The sequence below is a fragment of the Rosa rugosa genome, chromosome 6, assembly GCF_958449725.1.
Source record: "Rosa rugosa chromosome 6, drRosRugo1.1, whole genome shotgun sequence".
NCBI classification, from domain to species: domain Eukaryota; kingdom Viridiplantae; phylum Streptophyta; class Magnoliopsida; order Rosales; family Rosaceae; genus Rosa; species Rosa rugosa.
The window spans coordinates 31,258,682-31,279,650 of NC_084825.1; the positions used below are offsets into that span (position 1 = coordinate 31,258,682).

Below are 20,969 nucleotides of genomic sequence, written 5' to 3' on the forward strand. Positions count from 1 at the left end.
AAAAACTAAAAACATATGAGTAATTATACATAAGTTCGGGCCTTTGGGCTTTTTTTCTTTTGACTTTTAAGGACCGGGCCCGGACCGTTTATATTGCTTTCGGGCCGGGCCTTGCAAAACTATAAAATTATTTTTAAAAGCCCGGACCGTTTGGGCCGGTCCCGGGCCGGTTCCGGGCCTATTTTCGGGTTTTCGGGCTAAATGCCCAGCCCTAAGATGTAGAGCTCGGCGAGTAGATTAATTTTGTTCCTCATTTGTCATCATCGGCGACCAGAATTGTCGGAAAACTCAAGAAAACAGCCGGAAGTATCAAAACATTCCGGGCTTTGAATTGACTCCACCTTCGCCTTTTGGAGAAACCAAATATAAGACATAGACGCCATCAAGACAAATGGAATGCCGTCACTCCGACACCGGTATGTGGTCGGAGTCATAAGTTACGACCAGGGAATGTCAGTGCTGCGAATCCGAGAAACGGGTCGCGTGATCTGAACTCTTCTGAGATCTTCTGGACCATTTGATCAGATCCTAAGGTACTTAGAGGCCCAGATCAACTACCAAAATAGAGAAGTGATGAAACAAACAGTCAAAATCGCACCTCAATTTGTTTTATTCAAAATGAATTTCTTAATTCTCAAACATCCGAAATTTGTAATAAATAGCTCTGACTTCCGAAAAAATTCACAAAAATTACCATGGATTGGTCGTGACGCATACTTTACACTCAAGTCAATAATTTTTTTTTTTTTTTAATCCTGAGCTCACCCCACCCCTACATATGTCAGTGAGAATCGAACTCATGACCTTTACAATGTTTGAATTATAACTTACCAACAGGCCACAGCTCACTCAAGTCAATAAATTAAAGATTCACTTCAATAGAATTTACTGAAAATTTCTCAAATGTCGTTACTACTTATCGAGAAATAAAATTAATCTCATCATCTTAATTTTTTCATGTCCTTCTTGGTCACTGACTAAACTCACATCACTTTTATACCAAAGTTCACCAAACACTTAAACACTGCTTTTGTACTCACAACACTTTTAAAAGCAGAATTTACAAAACACTCGACTACTTAATTTCACAGCTGATTATTCTCACAGCACAACTAAAGCTCTTTTACATTAATCACCTCGGAGCTAAACTGGACCTTAGTTTGGGATAGCTTAACTTAAAATATAAGCAGTTGTAGTTTTTAGCTTATGAAAACTGTCTTACTAAATTCTATAAGCAACAGCTTAATAGTGTAACTTCATAAATAACTTGTTTTATAAAATTTTATCAAACATCTTGTATAGTAGTTAACTTTACGGTAACCATTTTTTTACACTGATATAGTTTATATAATTGGACCTTCGTTTTATACCATCTTCAACTGAAATATCGAATGGCGTTAGAATCCTCAAAAGCAATATTTGACATTTACAACTAGACCTGTAAATGGACCGGATTTTGATCCGGACCCGCTCCAGATCCGTGACTATTGGACGGGTTTGGATCGAAAGTTTTGATCCGTTGATCCGTTAATGATCCGAATCCTTTAACCTGTTTATTTAACGAATCAAATACGGATCTAGGTCGATCCGATCCGTTAATGATCCGGCCCGTTTTTTTAATAATAAAATATTATTTTTTTATTAATAAATTATTATTTTAAAAAATATATATAAAATATAAAATATGAAGAATTTCTAATACAATTTTTTTGCAGAAATCTAAGGGACAGATTCCAAGAAGCATTAAGAATTTTGATAATGTAATTCTACTTTTGGTGATACTTTTCATGTTGTTTTAATATTTTATTAATATCTTATGAGGTATCATGATATAAATTTAATATTACTATTTAAAATTTTAAAATATTTGAAATTATAACGGGTCGGATTAGCGGATCGGGTATCCGTTAATCCGGCGGATACGAATTTGGATCGAGCTATCAACGATCCGCCGGGTTAACGGAGCGGGTTTGGATCGAATTTTTTTTTAAGTAAACGGATTTGGATTTAGGTCGATCCGATCCAAATCCGGTCCATTTACAGGTCTATTTACAACAGCTTTAATTAATTATTATATATAGCATGACAAAAGGAGATAATGTGCTTTCAACCACAAAAATTAAAAAACTCAGTATGCTTTCATTTTCTTTTACAATTGAAAACTCGCATCCAATTAATACTCAATTATGCGGTTGTTTGCCTACTACATGCAATAGACATATTGGATAGAGTTATGAATATCGCAAAAAACACTTTGTCACAGAATCATCTAATTAAAATTTGGCTTATGAATTTAACGAATCAGTCGGAAGTGATATATCAACTCTGCTAATAAACCTACGAGTTATACGTGCTACTCCTCCATTGCCATGCCGATTTACAGTTTTACGTAATGAATAGTAGAACCGGGTAAGTTATTCAAGGCAAGTCTGATATATATCTTCCACTACGTTGCCAAGGTCATTAGAATGATGAGAATAATTTTGCCTTTTGGCCTCGAGTCAATTTCCTAATTTCTAGCTAATTAAGCTAGTAGCCTGGTAGTTGGAAACGACTTGTTCGATCTTTGCCTCAATGTTGCTTTTGGCCTCCGGCGCGGCAGTGGAGTCCGATTCTCTTCGTTCTGTTTTCACGATTAATCATTTTGTGATAAAGTGTTAGGCGTTTTGAGAAAATTTTGCAGATCGAGGAGGTCATGCTCGATATCACTTGTCTTAGTATCCATAACGGATTGAATTCAAAATAAAGCTACAACTTGAAGGTATCTTATATATCATTAAGGGGCTGTGACCAGTTACCCATTTTTAGCCCAAAAAATGCCCACTTACTCCACCAAGAGTTTTTTAACCCCATTTACCCAATCTTACATCTATTGACATTTTAGCCCCTGTTAATTAAATTAAAACCCATCCATCTCTTATCAGTCTCTCTCTCCTTCCCAAACTCTCTCTCTCTCCCCCCGATCTCCACCTCCACTCTCTCTCTCTCTCTCTCTCTCTCTCTCTCTCCTCCCCATGATCTCCACCTCCGGTCTGTCTCTCTCTCTCTGATCGCCGCGCCGGAGATGCAGTCCAAATCTGAACACGACGATGAAGCTCCAGTCGGCGATCCAACGTTCTCGTCGCCGTTCGATTGATCGGCGATCCAGCCACTCCAACGTCCTCGTCGCAGTTCATCGGCAATGTGTCTACTGCCCCTAACGCTGCCCCTAAACCCTAAACTTAACACGAAGACATTATTTGGGGGCAGTAATGTGTCTACTGCCCCCCACTAAACCATTATTACTGCCCCCCACTAAACCATTAAAACTTGCCCCAGTTTTGTGAAGGGTTCTGACTTCGTATGAAGACATTATTTGGGGGCAGTAATGTGTCTACTGCCCCCCACTAAACCATTAAAACTTGCACCAGTTAAGTGAAGGGTTCTGACTTCGTATGAAGACATTATTTGGGGGCAGTAATGTGTCTACTGCCCCCCACTAAACCATTAAAACTTGCACCAGTTTCAAGGATTCACAGTGTATTGCACTTTATCACAAACAAATCAACAAGAGATGATTACTGTCTCCTAAGAAAGACATTATTGGGTGGCACTAATGTGTCTACTGCCCCCCAATAGACCATCAAACATTACACCGCTTCCTATGTTTCGCAGATTATACAAGTTATTCACACTCAAAACAACAGATAATGTCTAAAAACCCACATTATGAGGGTCAATATTCTGTCTACTGCCCCCCACTAGACTGACACAAACAACACAATTTTTTTCATTTATCAACTACTGCAATTTAACACTACATTTACTTTGGAATAGCAGTTTTCAGTCCGTCAATAAATAAAGCAGTCATCATTGGCCCCCAATACAAAGTCTACTGGGGGGCACTAATGTTACAACTTTTATGGTTATGACTGCACAATAGCAGATAGCCATTTTCAGTCCGTCGTCGATTCCTTCAGAAGGTCAACCCCGGCCTCGCCGAGCTTCTCAGCGACGAGGACCGTCGGCTTGGCGTCGAGCCTGGCAGCGGAGAGCACGACGACGAGTTTCGGCGCGGCGATGGCTAGAGCAGGCGTCGTGGGCGACCTGCTGGAGCGATGGAGGGAGGGAGAGAGAGATCCGACGTCTTCTGGAGAGAGAGAGAGAGAGAGAGAGAGAGAGAGAGAGAGAGAGAGAGAGAGAGAGAGAGAGATAGAGAAATCGGTGAGGGGGGAGGAGAGAGAAATCGGTGAGGGGGAGAGAGAGAGAAACTGAGAGTAGAGAGATTGAAGGAGAGGGCAAAAAAGTCCCAAAAATTAATAAAAAGAATTAATTGGGTAAAGGGGAAATAATCCCTTAGAGTGTTTTGGGTAAATGGGGTTTAAAAACTCTTAGTCGGGCAAGTGGGCACATTTTAAGCTAAAATTGGGTAAATGAGCATTGAAATTATATGGTATCTTTTTTTTTTTTTTTGGTCATGGCTCACTCTTTAGTGACAAAGGAAAGAACACCCCTCTCCTGCTCTCCATTACACCAACAATTGCCAGGCCGGCCGTGAAGATATTCCGAAATCTTGAAGAGCACTTCCCTAATACACCAAGGAAATCTGATACTTATAACTTACAATTCAGTTCATAATTAAGTTCAAGTACAACCAACTTCAGCTAATTCATAAGGTCTGAGACATCTCATGCATGTTGTACATGCACATCGCCAAACTTGTAAACAGATCGATGGAAGAATGACTTAAATTATTTCTATAAAAAAAGTTCAAATATACAATTTTTTAGGAATGGGATAAAGAATCGAGATTTGTATACGAATAAAAAAATGAGATTTATGCCTAAGATCTCGACTAAAATCATTACATATGCATATACGTATGTACATGAACTTAGAAGGTTACATAGCATGAATACATCACTAGGAATAATAGGTATACACACACAGATATAAATACTTATGCTAAGCATATATGAGCTTTCAACACCAAGGAAGCAATAACAGTAGCTACCAGACAATTTCCAAAGTCATAATAATATATCTAGGATCTCCTCTTGTGTTCAACAAGATGTAGAAATGTAGAATACGTACCTCTTCAACATAACTAATTAAGCAAACCTTCTATGCCCATGGATGCTCCACCTTAAATATGGTTGATGCATCTCACGTTACTTGTCGGATATTATGTCGCCTTTCGCCTGTGTTTGGCATATATACGAGTGTAAAAAGTGAGTTCTACTTATGCATGTTTGATACAAACATACCATAAGCACTCTTTTATAGTAGTGCACATACCATAAGCATTGACCAATAATACATAACTGCATACACCTAGACGTAAATGTTAATAGTTAAGAAGGTACTTCGAACCTCAAATTCAAGGGGACCAGACACCATACATCTCGGACATTGAAAATGGAACCACGAGCTAGCTAGCCCTAGTCTAGACCCGAAACATATATAGATTCTTCGATCTCAAGCATTTAGACATGGACCTTGTGTCGGCATCGCCAAACTCTAGAACCTTCGGCTTTAATGACGACCAACTCAAATTTGGTCAATGTGAGTCATCTTATTATTTCTTATTGAATATCCCATACATATATATTAGGAAGATCAATGTGCGCCGACTTCATTCATCTCACTCGTTAACTTATTTGGCAAATATTTCTCAAAAAAAAAAAAAAAAAAAAAGAAGAAGAAGCCTTATTTAGCAAAAGAGTTTGATCAGTCACATTACGCAATACGACAGCCTGACTGAAGAGTTTTCCTACTACATTTCACTAACGTGCATGGTATGTAAACATATCAAGTTTACCATTGTTACCTCTGTAATAACGGAAATATTAACATATATAAATAGGGCAGGTGAGCTAACACGACTCTTTCACTTTGTGCTCTTTTTGGCTTCTGATAATCACATCATAGCATATTATGGCATAATTCCATGGAGTCGAAAGTCCATTGGTCACAAATCTCTTTCCAACATAGTAACCGAATATGCCCAATTTCCAACAGCCGTTTCATCACGCCAAGCATAATTATATGCTCCCCAATATTCTACGTACCCTTCTTCCCTGATAAAACCTGAACCCTCCCACATTTCTTCTCCCTCACAACCATCATCACCAGACCCTTCACTTTGTTCCCACTCCGATTCTAGGGTTTCAGAAACTTGCAGTACTAGATGAAGTTCGGCAAGAAGCTGAAGCACCAAATACAGGAGTCGTTGCTGGGCTGGCGGGACAAGTTCTTGTCATACAATGACTTGAAGAAGCTTGTGAGGCTGATTTCTTCTTCTCCGGTGGTGTTGAATGGGAATTCTGGTAAGGCGGAGGAGGAGTTTGTGTACCTGTTGAACAATGAGATCGACAAGTTCAATGCCTTCTTCATGGAGCAGGAGGAGAACTTCATTATCCGGAACGAGGTTTGTGTTTTCTTCTTGATCGCATTAGATTTAATACACACACACAACCAACACTGTACATTGGAAAGACCTAGAAATACCAAAACAATGGTTATTCAATAACTTTGTAGGAGAAAGTTATAGTAGCAAACCAGCTAATATATATATTGTTGTATATCTATTGTTCTAGAAAGTTCGATCAGAGAGAGACCAACATTATATTAATTACTTATCTTTTCTGTTGCCGATCAAGATGAGTTGTTCTGATCACTCGCATCATTTGTTTTCCTGGTTTTGGTTGAGTCAACTCTGCTGACTCGGAATATATATATGTATATGTGGAAGACTGGCCTCATCCTTTTTGCATAAAAGATATTTGTTATTTCTTTTGTAATCACGTACTGATCCTAAAATGGAATCTTGTCCTGTCAATCCTGTGTGTTTAACAACAACCACAAATGTTTAAGCTCATGCTTCACGTAAAGTTAAACAGCATCAAGAACAATTTATGATTCAAAAATTATGTGTAATATATAGCATTTGAGAATGGATCATCATGATATTTAAGATCGCAAAGCTAGCAAAGAGAAGAACATGCATGTCCATCCTACGTACACCCTCTAGGAAATAGTTGAGGGTGTACAGGGTCTTGTACAGTATAACCTGACTGCAACTTATATTCTGTGAATGAAGGAATTGCAGCAGAGAATAAAAAAGGTAACTGATACATGGGGACCCAATGGCAGTCAGCCTTCAAACACTATATATGAAGATGAAGTGGGGCAGCTTAGAAAAGACATTGTTGATTTCCACGGCGAAATGGTGCTCTTGGTCAACTATAGCAACATCAATTACACAGGTAGTAGTATTACATGGCCATCAGGCCATCTGGCCATGGGTGATGAGGCTAAATAGCTCACTTAAATTTTTCAGAGAAAAAAAAAAAGGAGTTCAATAAGTTATCTTCTTGTTCCTAGCTAGTCATTTCCTAACTTTCAAAATTTTGAGCAAGTTTTGATTGACTTTCCTAACACACTAGTAAATAATATTTAACGATGGATAAATATCAACCCTCAATCATCCACGAACATTTAGTTACTTGCTAGTCGTTGATTGATGAGGACCTCATGCATGAGAAAGTATTAGTTACAATAGTTCTATATCACATCATTTTATGATTATATCGTATTCGTCACGCCACTTTTACATAACTTTGAATTACATGAGTCCCATAAAAAATTGATGTCATTTTATTCTTTCAATTGTGTACTACTTCATATTTTTAACGCAGTTTAAAGTCAATTAGTTATATAAAGTCAAAACAAAATATTTGAGTGAGTTGTTTTTATCACATGACAATGTTGAGTGATAGAACAATTCATTCAAAAGAAGCATTTTGTCCGACAAATGGAAGCTAACAACATAACATGAACAACCCTTCCCAAGTTTCTCTTCAAGGCGGTAGCTAGCAAAGCACATATTTAACAAAATCTAAACTTTTTCATGAATGGAACTTGAATTGATCGATCCAGGAAGCCTTGATTTATCCAAAAATAAGCCTGGTGAAGCATTAATTGATAGCACCAGAATGTGAGAAATCACATCATGATAAGATTTTTTTTTTTTTTTGGTAAATCACATCATGATAAGATAAGTATGCTTAAAAACAACTTTTGATTTCTGTAGGATTGGCCAAAATACTGAAGAAGTATGACAAGAGAACAGGATCTCTGCTGCGCTTGCCATTTATCCAAAAAATACTAGAGCAGCCCTTCCTCACCATTGATCTGATCTCAAAGCTTGTGAAGGAATGTGAAAGCACCATTAATGCAGTGTTTCCGGTGGAGGAAGAAGAGGAGAGGAAAAGAGAAGTAAAGGAAGCGATAACAGTTGCCGGGGAAGGAATATTTAGAAACACAGTTGCCGCTCTATTGACAATGCAAGAAATCAGAAAAGGAAGCTCTACTTACAGTCAGTATTCTCTACCACCAATCATTGTAGACTCGGATCTCATCCAGTTAGTCCAACTCAACCCTCCCATAGCAATATTCTAGTGAGAGCTAGTAGCTAGAGTTAAGCAGACAGATTGGAGATAGCTTCATATACACACAGGATAGCACAGAAACTGGAAAATGATCACACGATTCTTATGTATTCCTCTCGGATGGAGAACATGCATGCCACAGATTAGAGTCATTTATCTTATCATATACGGTACCGCGTAGCAAGGAGAGAGTTCTGTGTTACTGATTAGTATTTTTGTTTTATCAAGATCAGGAATTACTTACAGTAATATTGGTAAAGAATCTGTGTGGTTCTGTAAAATATGCGTGTTTATTATAGCAAATTAATGATTGCTGTATTGAACTTTCATGCTGAATATATGAAAATAAACTATTTGTTACAAACATGAATTTTATTTCTCTTCACCGTTTTTTTTTTTTAGCAAGCATGATAGGGGATACTATAAATGCATAAGAAGATTAGGACAATGAAATTCATCATTTGCAAATATTTACCTGAATATATGTTACTTGTATATGGTGAATAATCTAGTAAGCTTCGTGACGTGTAAATTAAGCGGCATAGTCTGAGATTATCTTCAACTGAAATATTGAACGGCGTTAGAATTCTCAATAGCAACGTGGACGAACATTTACAACAACTCCAACTAATTATATAACTTCACCTATAGAACATAAATGCTAATGTGCCTTCGACAAAAAACTCAGTACGCTGTCATTTTCTTTTTTACAATTGAAAGTTTGAAACCTTGCACCCAATACTCAATTATGCGGTTAATTATTTACCTATTGCCAAAAGACAAATCGGATAGAGTTATTAATATCGCAAAAGACACTTGGTCACAAAGTCATCTAATTCAAATTAATTTTTGGCTTATGAAATTGATGAATCAATCGGGAAGTCATCTAATTCAATCTAGCTACTACTTGATGGCATGGTATCTTATGTAATATTATATGGTAATTAACTTATTTCTTGTTTCTTGGTCATGATTATGATAACGGCTCACTCTCGAGTGATTAAGGAAAGAGCACCCCTCTCCATTACCCTAAGTAACAGGTGAAGGGATTCCGAAATCTCGATGCACACTTCCCTAATACACCAGGAAAATCTATGATGCGTATGAATTATGACTTACATGTGTCCCCATTTTATGTGTCCCCTTAGGCCATATTTCTAGTAGTTACAAGTTCATAAATTCGTACAACCAGCTTCAGCAAATTCATAAGGTCTGGGATGCTTGCATTTGTATATCACATCGCCAAACTTATAAACTGATGGAAGAATGACTTGAATTATTTCTATAAAAAAGTTCAAATATACAGGTTTTTAGGCGGGATAAAGAATCAAAAAATTTCATACCAAAAAAGAATGAATTGATATGCGTTCTGATCGATTAATATATCATTAGACATGCACATACGTTATACGTACACTTAAAAAGTTACAAAGCATGTATACATCACTAGGAATAGGTATATAGATCAATACTTATGCTAAGCATGTTTGAGCTGTTAGAACCAATTTGGAATGGTTTAGTGATCCCACATTGGAGACAAGGCTCATGCTTGCTCTCTTTATATATGTTTACACAAGAAACATATTCAATGGACAAAGTCGAAGGGAAGGCCCATTGGATGGGAGGTAATGCCCTTTACATTGGATTTGTTGTATGTAAATATATATTAAAAAATGTTTTTTTCCTCTTTGTAAATTCGGGTAGAGACAAATAAAAATTGATTTTGGGTAAACTGATCCAAACGGTTGTAACTGTTCAAATTTCAAATTGAACGAACAGTCGCGTCTTCTTGTTCAATCTATATAAAAAGGACGTTAAGGTTCATTTCAGAAATACATCCGTTTTATGACATCTCTTCTTCTACAAACACTTAAGAGAAACACAAGTGAAGTTCGCCAGGTTTCAAGGCATCTGTGTGCAACGCCTTGAAACAAGAGTTGTATCCTGCAGGGCATACATCTACTATCAACCACAGCACATGTGTGGGGACGAAATTTTGTGTTAGGACATTGTGCTGCATACGCAAGTCTCTCTCACAGGATCAAGACAGTGAATTCATATCTACTTATTTGTATTTATTTGTATATTGATTTATATTTGTCCATATATTTTGTCATCAAGTTCTGTTGATCAGGGATTATCAATCCCCACGTGAAATAACATGAGCTTTCAACACCAAGCAATATAACAGTTGCTAATAGACAATTTCCATAGTCATAAACTCATAATATTCTAGCATCATCCTCTTGTGTTCAACAATATATAAAATACGTACGCACCCCAGGCTACCTCTTCTAGGCTTCTAGCTAAGCAAGCCTTCTAGGCCCATGCCTGCTCCACCTTATGTACGGTTGATGCATCTCACGTAACTTGTCGGATATTATGTCGCCTTTGGCATCTGTTTAGCAGGAGTGTAGAAAATGAGTTTTACATGTTTGATACTATTTTACAAGAGGCGGAGCCACATAAGGGCCTAGTGGGTCCCGTGCCCCACTACGATTGATACAAATATAACTTAGATGACATAGAATATCAGTTGCCAATTTGGTAGAGTGGCCCAGCAGCTTTTGTTGTGGACACTAGGTCCCTGGTTCGACTCTTGCAGTATACTTTACTTTGTTTTTTTCTTCTTCTTTTTTTGTTTTTGGTATATAAAGGGCACAATATACAAATCTCCATACAATACAAATACTAATATACAATACCTATGAAATCTCCATACAATACAATACTAATATACGTACTATAGGCTTCTTCTAGCTCTCTTTTCTATAATTTTTATGTGGTTTTCACACCAATGAAATCTCGTCGAATAAAATTCGTAGCGTTGTAATATATAGATTACATATACGTAGCGTTGTAACATATGGATTACTTTGTGCCCCAGTAAACTAAAATTTCTGGCTCCGCCACTGTATTTTACCATAAGCACTATTTTGTAGTGGTGCACATACCATAAGCAATTAACTGATTAAGCCTTGACCAATACATACATGCATGCATACACCTGTAAATGTTAATAGTTAATATGGTACTTCGAATTAACCTCAAATTCGATTAGCTTGAAGCGTCGTGATCAGATCACGAAACATCTTAAACATATATACCACAAACTAGCCTAAATTCGAATGGAAAATTCTAGTGTATGTTAATGTATGACTTACACTAACTTTTTAAAATATTTTAGGTCGTCGGATATAATTAAAATGTGGAATAAATCTAATGATCTAGAATATTCGACTTTGGTAACTTACTTACCCATTAGCAGGTATAATCTTTAATCTTTTGTATTTTTTCTCTAGTCCTAGTCAACTTTTAGCTACTCTTAGAAAACCCTAAAAATTGAAGAGGAGAAACGGGAGGGAAGAGGGAGGAGGAAGTGCTTTGAGAAAGGCTGCATTTTCGATTGAAGCATCACAATACATATATAGAGGATACGCTTAAGCCAACCTGCCCGACTATTGTATCGGCTCGGCTTCGTCCTAGAAGCTACTGCTTGCGCCTCTCTAGGCTTGATCATCACATCAGGAATGATTTGTTTCGAGAACTAGTGCAATAAAAAAATAAATACAATTCGCTTGCCAAGGGTTGGTTTTAACAGAATCAATGGCCATATGAAGCTGCTGCCGTAGCATATTGAGGATATATCACGATGACAGCACTGCAAGGACTGTGGGGTTAATGTCATTAGAATGATGATAGTGCTGCAAGGAAAGGTTTGATTATCTGGTTTATGGTTTTGTTCTGTTTTAGTATCATAATATCCTTCCGATCTGTCATGAAAAGATTTGTTTTGCTTTAGAGAAAAAAGTAGCAAACTCAATGATACTCTTATTTGAATTTGATGAACAGTAATTGGACTTAAACTTCACAGAAAGAAAATGGCTGGCAGTTTTCCCTTGTCTTTATTCATTCACTCAGCATTTGGTCTATTTCAGTAAAAGAATCATTGAAATTTATGTTACAGGTTTAGTTTCAGGGTTGGAGTTCAAATTGTCGAGATAGTGCTGATTGAGATTTCCACTAGCTCTATACCACTTCAAAAACATATTTTTGGTTAAGACAGAACAAGATAGGGATGAATCAATGGATCCTGGTTCCTTGGCCTTTACTACAAATGAACCTAGAATACAGTTATATCTGTTGCTGGGGCTTGTATATTATGTTGTCACACCTTTACTTCTTCCCTTTATTCTTATCTTCTTTGCTTTCGCCTACGTGGTTTATAGTCACCAGGTCAGGTGGGTTATACTACTTCTCAGTCAGGCTCAAAATTCTGGTCTATCATCCTCTGCTTATCTCATTGTTTACAAGTAACTCATTGTTTTTGTCCACTTGTTGCCAGATTATTAATGTCTATGATCAGAAATGAGAGTGGTGCAGCCTTCTGACCGCGTGTGCATATGCGTGTAATTATTGGCCTAATCGTATCCCAATTCCTTGTAATTGGACTATTTAGCGCATTAGATGTGCTGTTTTCAACATATATTCTCATTCCACAACCTGTTTTGACATTCTGGTTCCATAGAGTTTGCAAGGGTCGTTTCGAACCAGCATTCGTGAAATTTCCTTTACAGGGCAGATTGAATTTTCTAGTACAAGTTACTTTGGTTATACATTTACTTCTGGTTTAAAGGTATACATTTACTTTTTGTGTAAACTCTGCTATGATGTGAGTGATATATTTTTGCATGCTTTCCACTTTCCAGTGTGGTGACATCTATAGAACATTACAAAGTCAGTTCCTCTCCTGAGGTTTCTGGAATGATAATAAAGTTAATCAGAGCTTAGCTAATGTTCTTAAACAAATCTGCATACATACTAATTAAATTTACTGCATGCTTCTTTCTAATAGCAACAATTGTAAGACATTTTCGCTTTGCGTTTATCATTGTATTGTATTCTCAAAGTGTTTGACAATGCGCAGGATGCAATGGAGAAGGATACAGTTGAACGAGCTACTGAACCAACCCTGAATTTGTTGGCCTATCTTAAGGATGCCTATGTACATCCTGACTTCAAGGGAGGGGAGATGTACAAACCTGAAGCCATTTACGAAGAAGAGAGAAATCCTCTTGTTCCTACAAAGAGGACATCTGAAATAGCATCTTAAACGGGTAGTAAAGACGATTCTGAAGGCTGTGAAGGACCTTTATTGAGATCTTAGGAAACCCCTTCTTTTAGTCTATACCCTTAAATGTTAGTGTTCTGTTTTCTACATGTTCTTGTAAATGCACCAGAATCATATCATATTGACATATTCCTCCTCTTGTCTATAATAGGAAATATAATGTACTTGAAAATCATTGATCACGTACACTATCAAGTGAGAAAGTAATTTTACATGTTTACTAATTACTTCTTAAGAGAGCAGTGGAGATCAGTAATTCTCTCCAGTTACCTAAGCCAACTTTATTTGAGAAGAAGATACGACCAATATTTGTTTTTACTTTATTAAATATAATATCATAATCAAGAGAATATCTTGGATGAGGCGGTCTTGTCACGTGATAAGTTCAAACAATCAAATAACTCAATCGAACTCCTCAATTCCAAAATCTCATATATTGTCCATGCTTTTGCTCCCGTATAGTATTGATATTATCTATAATACTTAACAACTTGCATGCACGGTGAGTTATGATGTGGTGATCAACAAAACTACGAACACCGTACTGAAAATCTTCTCCATAATCACAGTCAAAACTTTAAAATTGCACATACATACTTTTCAGTTAGACAACAGTTAGTCAGTCATTTGTTTTGTTGAACTCAAAATCACTTCCGATTAATGAGAAAGAGAGATTTATGTCACTAAATCAAATATTTGGGAATAATAATTTTTCTTATAATATCCATTTTTTCGAATAGCTCACTACCATACCCATCAAACCTGGCTCTTGATACCATGATAGGAATCAACAAATTTAAGAGAATGAAAGTAAGATATCAGAGAATTGGGAGAAGAAGAAACAAAGTTGTATTACCCAGAACCTGCAGATGACGATTGGAGAGGCGATTGGTGATTCCTCCTCAGCAACCCAAGAAACAGCGAGAGGTTTTTTGGGTTCATAGACGAGCTGGAGCCCGAGGTCAGGGCAGCGCAGCGGAGTCGGTGGCACGGTCGGCAGAACCCAGGCAGAGGATGACTTGGGAGCTTTGGCGTTCAATTCGATCCAAAGAGCTATGCTTTTTCTGAAAGGTAGAGTTAGACTCACCAACTCAATTTTTTTTTTTTAGTCAAGGCTTTTTTTTTTTTTTTTTTTTTTTTTCTGTTTTTTGTTAAGGATTTTTTTAAAATTGTCCACACAATTGAAAGGTGTTCTAAAAATTGGGGGTGAGTCCTTAACAGTGTAATGAGGTTCTCTGTTTTGTAGCTATTGAGGTCATGAGTTCATTACTGATTTAATGACATTTTATCTTGATTTTATGATAATTGAGGTCAAAAGTAGTAACCAAGGTTCTATTTGTGGTAATATTTCAATATTCCAAGTCTAAGCCAAAAGACCGCGAAGTGGTAAAATATGGTAATCAAGTTGTTATTAGTGTTAACACTTCACTATTACATGTTTGAGAACCATTTTACAAATGAAACAACGAATTGTGCTAAAAGGTGGTAATTTAGTTGTTATAAGTGTTAATACTTCACTATTACCAGTTTTCAGAACCACTTTACCAATAAAACAACGAATGTGTTGTACTATTGGTAAAACCTCATATATATTAGTAAATTGGCGATGAGTCTTGTATGATGTAATGAGGTTGTCTATGTTGTAACTACTATCCTTTAGGAGTTATTTACTTATTTGACGATGTTTTTCCCTGATTTTACGACAATTGAGGTCCAAAGTAGTAACCAAGGTTGTATTTGTGGTAATTCTTCAATATTACAAGTTTGAGAACCATTTGACCGCCGGTGAGACAACGAATTGTTGTAAAAGTAGTAATCAAACTTTTATTTGCGGTAATTTTTTATATTACAAGTCTAAGAACCATTTTACTGCTATGACAACGAATTGCTGTAAAAGTGGTAAAACTTATGTATATATAGTAAATGAGGCTCGAGTCCTTAATTGTGTAATAAAGTTCTCTATTTTGTAACTAATACTTTCTTGTGTAAATTCATCATACATGAGATAATTACTCGTCTAGTTATGCATTTTACTATAAATTACAACAACTGAGGTGTAAAGTGGTAATTATGGTCGTATTTATGATACTTACTTGAAATATGATTTAATTTACCAAAAAAGCATTCACTTTACCTATATGACAACAAATGTATTGTCGATCTGATAAATAATCATATTAGACCTAAAATTTCTTAAGTCCTTATTCTTGTAATTAGGTTCTTTTTTGTGGAATTAGAGTCATTTCTTTAGCAAATTTCATCATTGATGAGATACTTTACAACAAACTACCACATTTAACGTATTTAGTGATTTATAGTTGTAATCAAAGTAATTACTATATTTACGATCTTTATTATAGGTTTTTGAACAATTTACATATAAAACGATTAATGAGTACTTAATATGGTAAAAATAATAATTTAAAGTACACATGTCAAATTATAAGTGGATAACCTGTTGACCTGTACAACAAGTTTCACCAACTAATTTAATTTAATATATATTTATTAAAAAATTGATGTATGACAAACATCACACCTTAAACTTACCCAAATTCGAATAGTAGATAGATTATGATCTCAAACATTTAGACGTGGACCTTGTACTCGTATTGCCAGAATCTAGAACTCCCGGCTTTAATGACCAACTCAAACTTTGTAGCGTCGAATGAACCCTAACCACCGGAGTCGTGGACTCGACTTCAATCCTTTCAGCCAACCTTTCTTTAATCATTACCATATCTACTACGTACACACCTTTTCTTATTTAAAGTCATCCTATTATTTCTTAATGAATATCCCATTATTATTCCATATACTAGGAAGATCGATGTGCCAAGTCGACTTTGCATATAGGTAAACTCAAGTAAAACTTGAGAGGTACGATAAAACTTTTTTCACCCAAAACTTTACCAAGTTGACATGGTCAAAGTCGACCGTGAAAATGACCATAATTCAAAAGGCACCATATTCCATTGATTGGTCTCTTCTCACACTTTCTTGAAAGTCACATTTCTACAATACTCAATATTTCCTTTTCCACACTCCATCCCTGATGATGGATCCTTGGTAGATTCCTCAGAATCATACTCTTCCCTCACATGTCATGTTCCACATAACAAGAACAAGTCTAAACAGTCCTTTGGTTTATAACTCCATTTCAACTCACCATCTTTGCCCCTCCATCCCTTCGATGCCGGAGACATTGCTGCTGATTTCATTCATCTCGATCGTTGTTAACCATCAGATTAATTACGCGACACGATAGTTTGATAAAAGAGTCTTATCCTACTTCAACTCACTAATGTGATATGTAAAAATATCAATTTATCATTATTACCGCTTTAATAACTGAAATGCATGTTAACATATATAAATAGGGCAGGTGAGCTAACACGACTCTTTCTCTTTGTGCTCTTTTGAGCTTCCAATAATCACGACATAGCATATTATGGCACAATTCGATGGAGTCAAAAGTCCATTATATTGGTGACAAACAAGTAACATGACTCCACACAGTAACCGAATATGCCCAACAATTCTCTTTCCTTAAACGACTGATTTATCCTTTCAAGACTGATTTATACCTTTTTCAACAGCCCTTACATCACGCCAAGCATATGCTCCCTAATATTCTGCCCTTCTTCTTCCCCAATAAAACCTGCACCCTCCCACACTTCTTCTCCCTCACTACCATCATCACCAAACCCTTCACTTTCTTCCCACTCCGATTTTGGGTTTTCGGAAACCTGCAGTATTAGATGAAGTTCGGGAAAAGGCTGAAGCACCAAATGCAGGAGACGTTGCCGAGCTGGCGTGACAAGTTCTTATCATACAAGGACTTGAAGAAGCTTGTGAGGCTGATTTCTTCGGCTCCAGCGGTGTTGAATGGAAAGTCCGGTAAGGCGGAGGCGGAGTTTGTGTACCTGTTGAACAATGAGATCGACAAGTTCAATGCCTTCTTCATGGAGCAGGAGGAGGACTTCATTATCCGGAATAAGGTTAGTAATTTGTTGTTGATCGCATTATATATATGGTACAGACCCAAAACAAAAAATGATTGTATTTGTAGAGTTATCGTTCTTCAGAGTTTAGAGAGATCAACATTACTTGTTCTTCACTGTTGGCCGATCATCATGTATGACTTGTTCAGTTGTTAATTCCGACTCATATGAAAAGTTATTCCTGGTTTTGGCTGAGTCAACTCTGTTGACTCGGTAGACCAGGTTAACTCGGTTGCTAAATCAAAGTTGAATTTTCTATAATCTAAAACAGAGTGAACCAGATTTTATTTCATCTTAACTAAGAAAAGTTCAATCACTTAGATTTTTCTTTTTGCATGAAAATGATGTATTCTTTCTTTTCGGATGAATTCATTTTCGATAAAAGTTCCTAATGACTTTATGAAATGTGAATTTTATACATCACGTACGGTTATTCGAACAATTATAAAAGTTTATGCCAAAATTACTATGTAAATTTAACTTTATATGAGCTAATAATAAATCATATTATAATTTAACTGTAGACGGTTTAAACTATCTTTTTTATCTCCATTATCGATTGTAGTGTTGTCTTCGAAAAGCAAACAACAAGTAGAATATGTCACTTTAGAAAATAGTTAAGGATGTTTGTATAGATGAATGGAAATAGGTCTTGTACGGTAAAAGTGACTGTAACTTGTGGTCTCTGAATGAAGGAATTGCAGCAGAGAATAAAAAAAGTAACTGAGACATGGGGACCGAATGGTAGTCATGCTTCAAAGACTATATATGAAGATGAAGTCGGGAAGCTTAGAAAAGACATTGTTGATTTCCACGGTGAAATGGTGCTTTTGGTCAACTACAGCAATATCAACTACACAGGTAGTAATCCATGCCAATTGGTAATGAGGCTAAATAGCTCACTTCAATATTTTTACTACAGAAGTTCAAGAAGTTACCGTCTAGTTCCTAGTGTCATTGATTTCATTCCCTTCCCTTCAAAATTTTGAGCAAGTCTTGATCTACTTTCCTAACACATGATAAATAGTATCTAACGACAAACATCAAACATCAAGCATCAATCATCCACGAGCAGCTAGTTACTTGCTACTTTGCTAGTCGTTGATTGATGAGGACCTCCTGCACGAGAAAGTAGGTACAACGGGTCTAGTATATATATATATATATATATATATATATATATATATATATATATCGCATCTTTTTTTAATTAGATCGTATTCATCACGTGGTTTTTACATAACTTTGGATTATATACAAGTTTCGTAAAAAATGACTCTGTCATCTTATTCTTTGAATTGTTGTACAGTTGTACTGCTTCATCTCATATAACACTGTCTAAAGTCAATGAATAATATCAAGTCAGAACAAAATATTTCAGTGAGACTATTTATATCACGTGACAGTGTTGAGTGATAGAACATTTTATCTAAAAGAAAAGTATATTGTCCAACAACCGGAAGGTAACATCAAATTTTGGCACATGCTATCTTTCAGGCCAATTATCATGCGTCACCCAATAGTCTCACATGACATGAACAAGAATCTGAGGTTGTATCTAGCAAAGCAAATTTCTAACATAACCTAAACTTCATTATGAATGGAGCTTGAACTGATCCTGGAAGCCTTGGTTTGTCCAAAAACAAGCCCTTTGAAGCATTGATCACCACAATGTGAGAAATCACATCTTTCAGGCATAATAATTATGCTTAAGAAGAACTTTTGATTTGTGTAGGATTGGCCAAAATACTGAAGAAGTATGACAAGAGAACAGGTGCTCTGCTGCGCTTGCCATTCATCCAAAAAATACTAGAGCAGCCCTTCTTCACCACTGATCTTATCTCAAAGCTTGTCAAGGAATGTGAAGGCAGCATCGATGCAGTGTTCCCAGTGCAGGAAGAAGAGGAGAGGAAAAAAGAAGTAAGGGAAACAATAACAGTTGGCGGGGAAGGAATATTTCGAAACACAGTTGTAGCTCTACTGACAATGCAAGAAATCAGAAGAGGAAGCTCTACTTACAGTCAGTATTCTCTACCACCAATCAACATGCCTGCAGACTCGGATCTCATCCAGTTAGTCCAACTCAACCCTCCCATAGCAATAATCTAGTGACAGCTAGTAGCTAGGGAGTTAAGCAGACAAACTGGAGATAGCTTTATATAATATATATACAGGATAGCACAGGAACTGGAAAATGATCACACGATTCTTATGTAATCGTTTCAGAGAACCTGCTACAGACTACTGTCGTGTATCTTATCATATATGGTACTAGGTAGCAAGGAGAAGAGTTATGTTTTAGTGATTAGTCTTTTTGTAATTTGGTTTGGTTCATAATAGTTGGAGAAACCATATGCTAGAGTTGATCAGAGGATCGATCACAGGCCAATATTTCATTAGCTAGAGAATTTGACATGTGTTATCACGGTTATGGTTTAAGACCACATCTATATCGTATAGATCTAACAAGCAACAAATCTACGAAAAAGAAATTGAAACAATCTATATGATCGATTAAAAGGCTGGTAGGAAATGCCTGACAATTGGGATTCTGACAGAGATTTCTTGAAACACAAAGAAATCTTTGTTTTGCGAGCTAGCTAGTTTTTCATCACTTACTTGGATGGTGCTGGAACAAGGTTAAGCCAGGAATTCCAAAACGAAGCCTAAGGCAAGAATCATTGAGCCAAGAAGCAAGTGCCCAAGTTTTTTTGTCGATCTTCGTCTTTAAGAGAATCCCGGAAAATCAAATCCTCACAATAAAGTAAGGTTGAGGCTACTTCCACTCTACCATTTGCTCATCTCATCATGCTTGCCTCTCATAAGAAAATCTAAAGAGATCGAGACTGCCATCAACAAGAAAGAAAACAAAAAAAGAGATCAGATAATAAGCATGGACTTTGGTGTTTTGCTTTTTCCTCAATTCAACTTAGACCAGACCCTCTGTGGCTTTAGACATATTTATGTCTTCCCGAGGCTTTGCGAAGATTGGGAATTAGCAGGCTAACTAATCCTACTCGTGCTACATTGGCTTAGAAGAGCTGGTGGATACAACGAATCGAAACACATGTACATTTGAAATCACACCCTATCTTGTTAAAGTCATCCATATGTTGCTTCGATGGTTGGAGCAAATTGTGGTCGACCAGTCCACATCCTATTGAGGTCAAATCAAATGCTCATTTTAATTGTTCATTTATGTATAATTTAAAACTGTCCATTTATTTGATTCAACTGAATGATTAAACGATCTCTGATTCGATTGAGTTTTTAAGAATTAATCTTTAAAGAGTAATCTAAAATATGAACAGTTGGATTATCAAATTGTAAAGTTAAAATACTTTAGTTAATGCAGAGTGAACTTGAACTTTAATCCTAATTCCATCGAAAAAATCCATTATT

The 20,969-nt window shown here is 36.5% G+C and overlaps 2 protein-coding genes across 2 annotated transcripts; both read left to right on the plus strand.

Moving 5' to 3' along the window:
- The first annotated feature begins 6,067 nt into the window (after positions 1–6,067).
- LOC133717593 (SPX domain-containing protein 3-like) lies at positions 6,068–8,779 on the plus strand. The gene is made up of 3 exons (XM_062144312.1): positions 6,068–6,409; positions 7,082–7,247; positions 8,075–8,779. Exons 1-3 carry the CDS (start codon positions 6,170–6,172, stop codon positions 8,440–8,442), a joined length of 774 nt encoding a protein of 257 aa, XP_062000296.1. The 5' UTR covers positions 6,068–6,169; the 3' UTR covers positions 8,443–8,779.
- An 8,399-nt stretch (positions 8,780–17,178) lies between these two features.
- On the plus strand, positions 17,179–20,600 carry LOC133714958 (SPX domain-containing protein 3). Its single transcript, XM_062141243.1, has 3 exons — positions 17,179–17,564; positions 18,263–18,428; positions 19,303–20,600. Exons 1-3 carry the CDS (start codon positions 17,325–17,327, stop codon positions 19,674–19,676), a joined length of 780 nt encoding a protein of 259 aa, XP_061997227.1. The 5' UTR covers positions 17,179–17,324; the 3' UTR covers positions 19,677–20,600.
- The last annotated feature ends 369 nt before the right edge of the window (positions 20,601–20,969 follow it).

What these genes read in the sequence shown, in the direction of transcription:
- LOC133714958 (XM_062141243.1), top strand. Translation starts at nt 17,325, where the DNA reads ATGAAGTTCGGGAAAAGGCTGAAGCACCAAATGCAGGAGACGTTGCCG. An exon ending in ACTTCATTATCCGGAATAAG is followed by an intron (nt 17,565 to 18,262) that starts GTTAGTAATTTG and finishes CTCTGAATGAAG; the next exon opens with GAATTGCAGCAGAGAATAAA. An exon ending in CAGCAATATCAACTACACAG is followed by an intron (nt 18,429 to 19,302) that starts GTAGTAATCCAT and finishes TGATTTGTGTAG; the next exon opens with GATTGGCCAAAATACTGAAG.
- LOC133717593 (XM_062144312.1), top strand. Translation starts at nt 6,170, where the DNA reads ATGAAGTTCGGCAAGAAGCTGAAGCACCAAATACAGGAGTCGTTGCTG. An exon ending in ACTTCATTATCCGGAACGAG is followed by an intron (nt 6,410 to 7,081) that starts GTTTGTGTTTTC and finishes CTGTGAATGAAG; the next exon opens with GAATTGCAGCAGAGAATAAA. An exon ending in TAGCAACATCAATTACACAG is followed by an intron (nt 7,248 to 8,074) that starts GTAGTAGTATTA and finishes TGATTTCTGTAG; the next exon opens with GATTGGCCAAAATACTGAAG.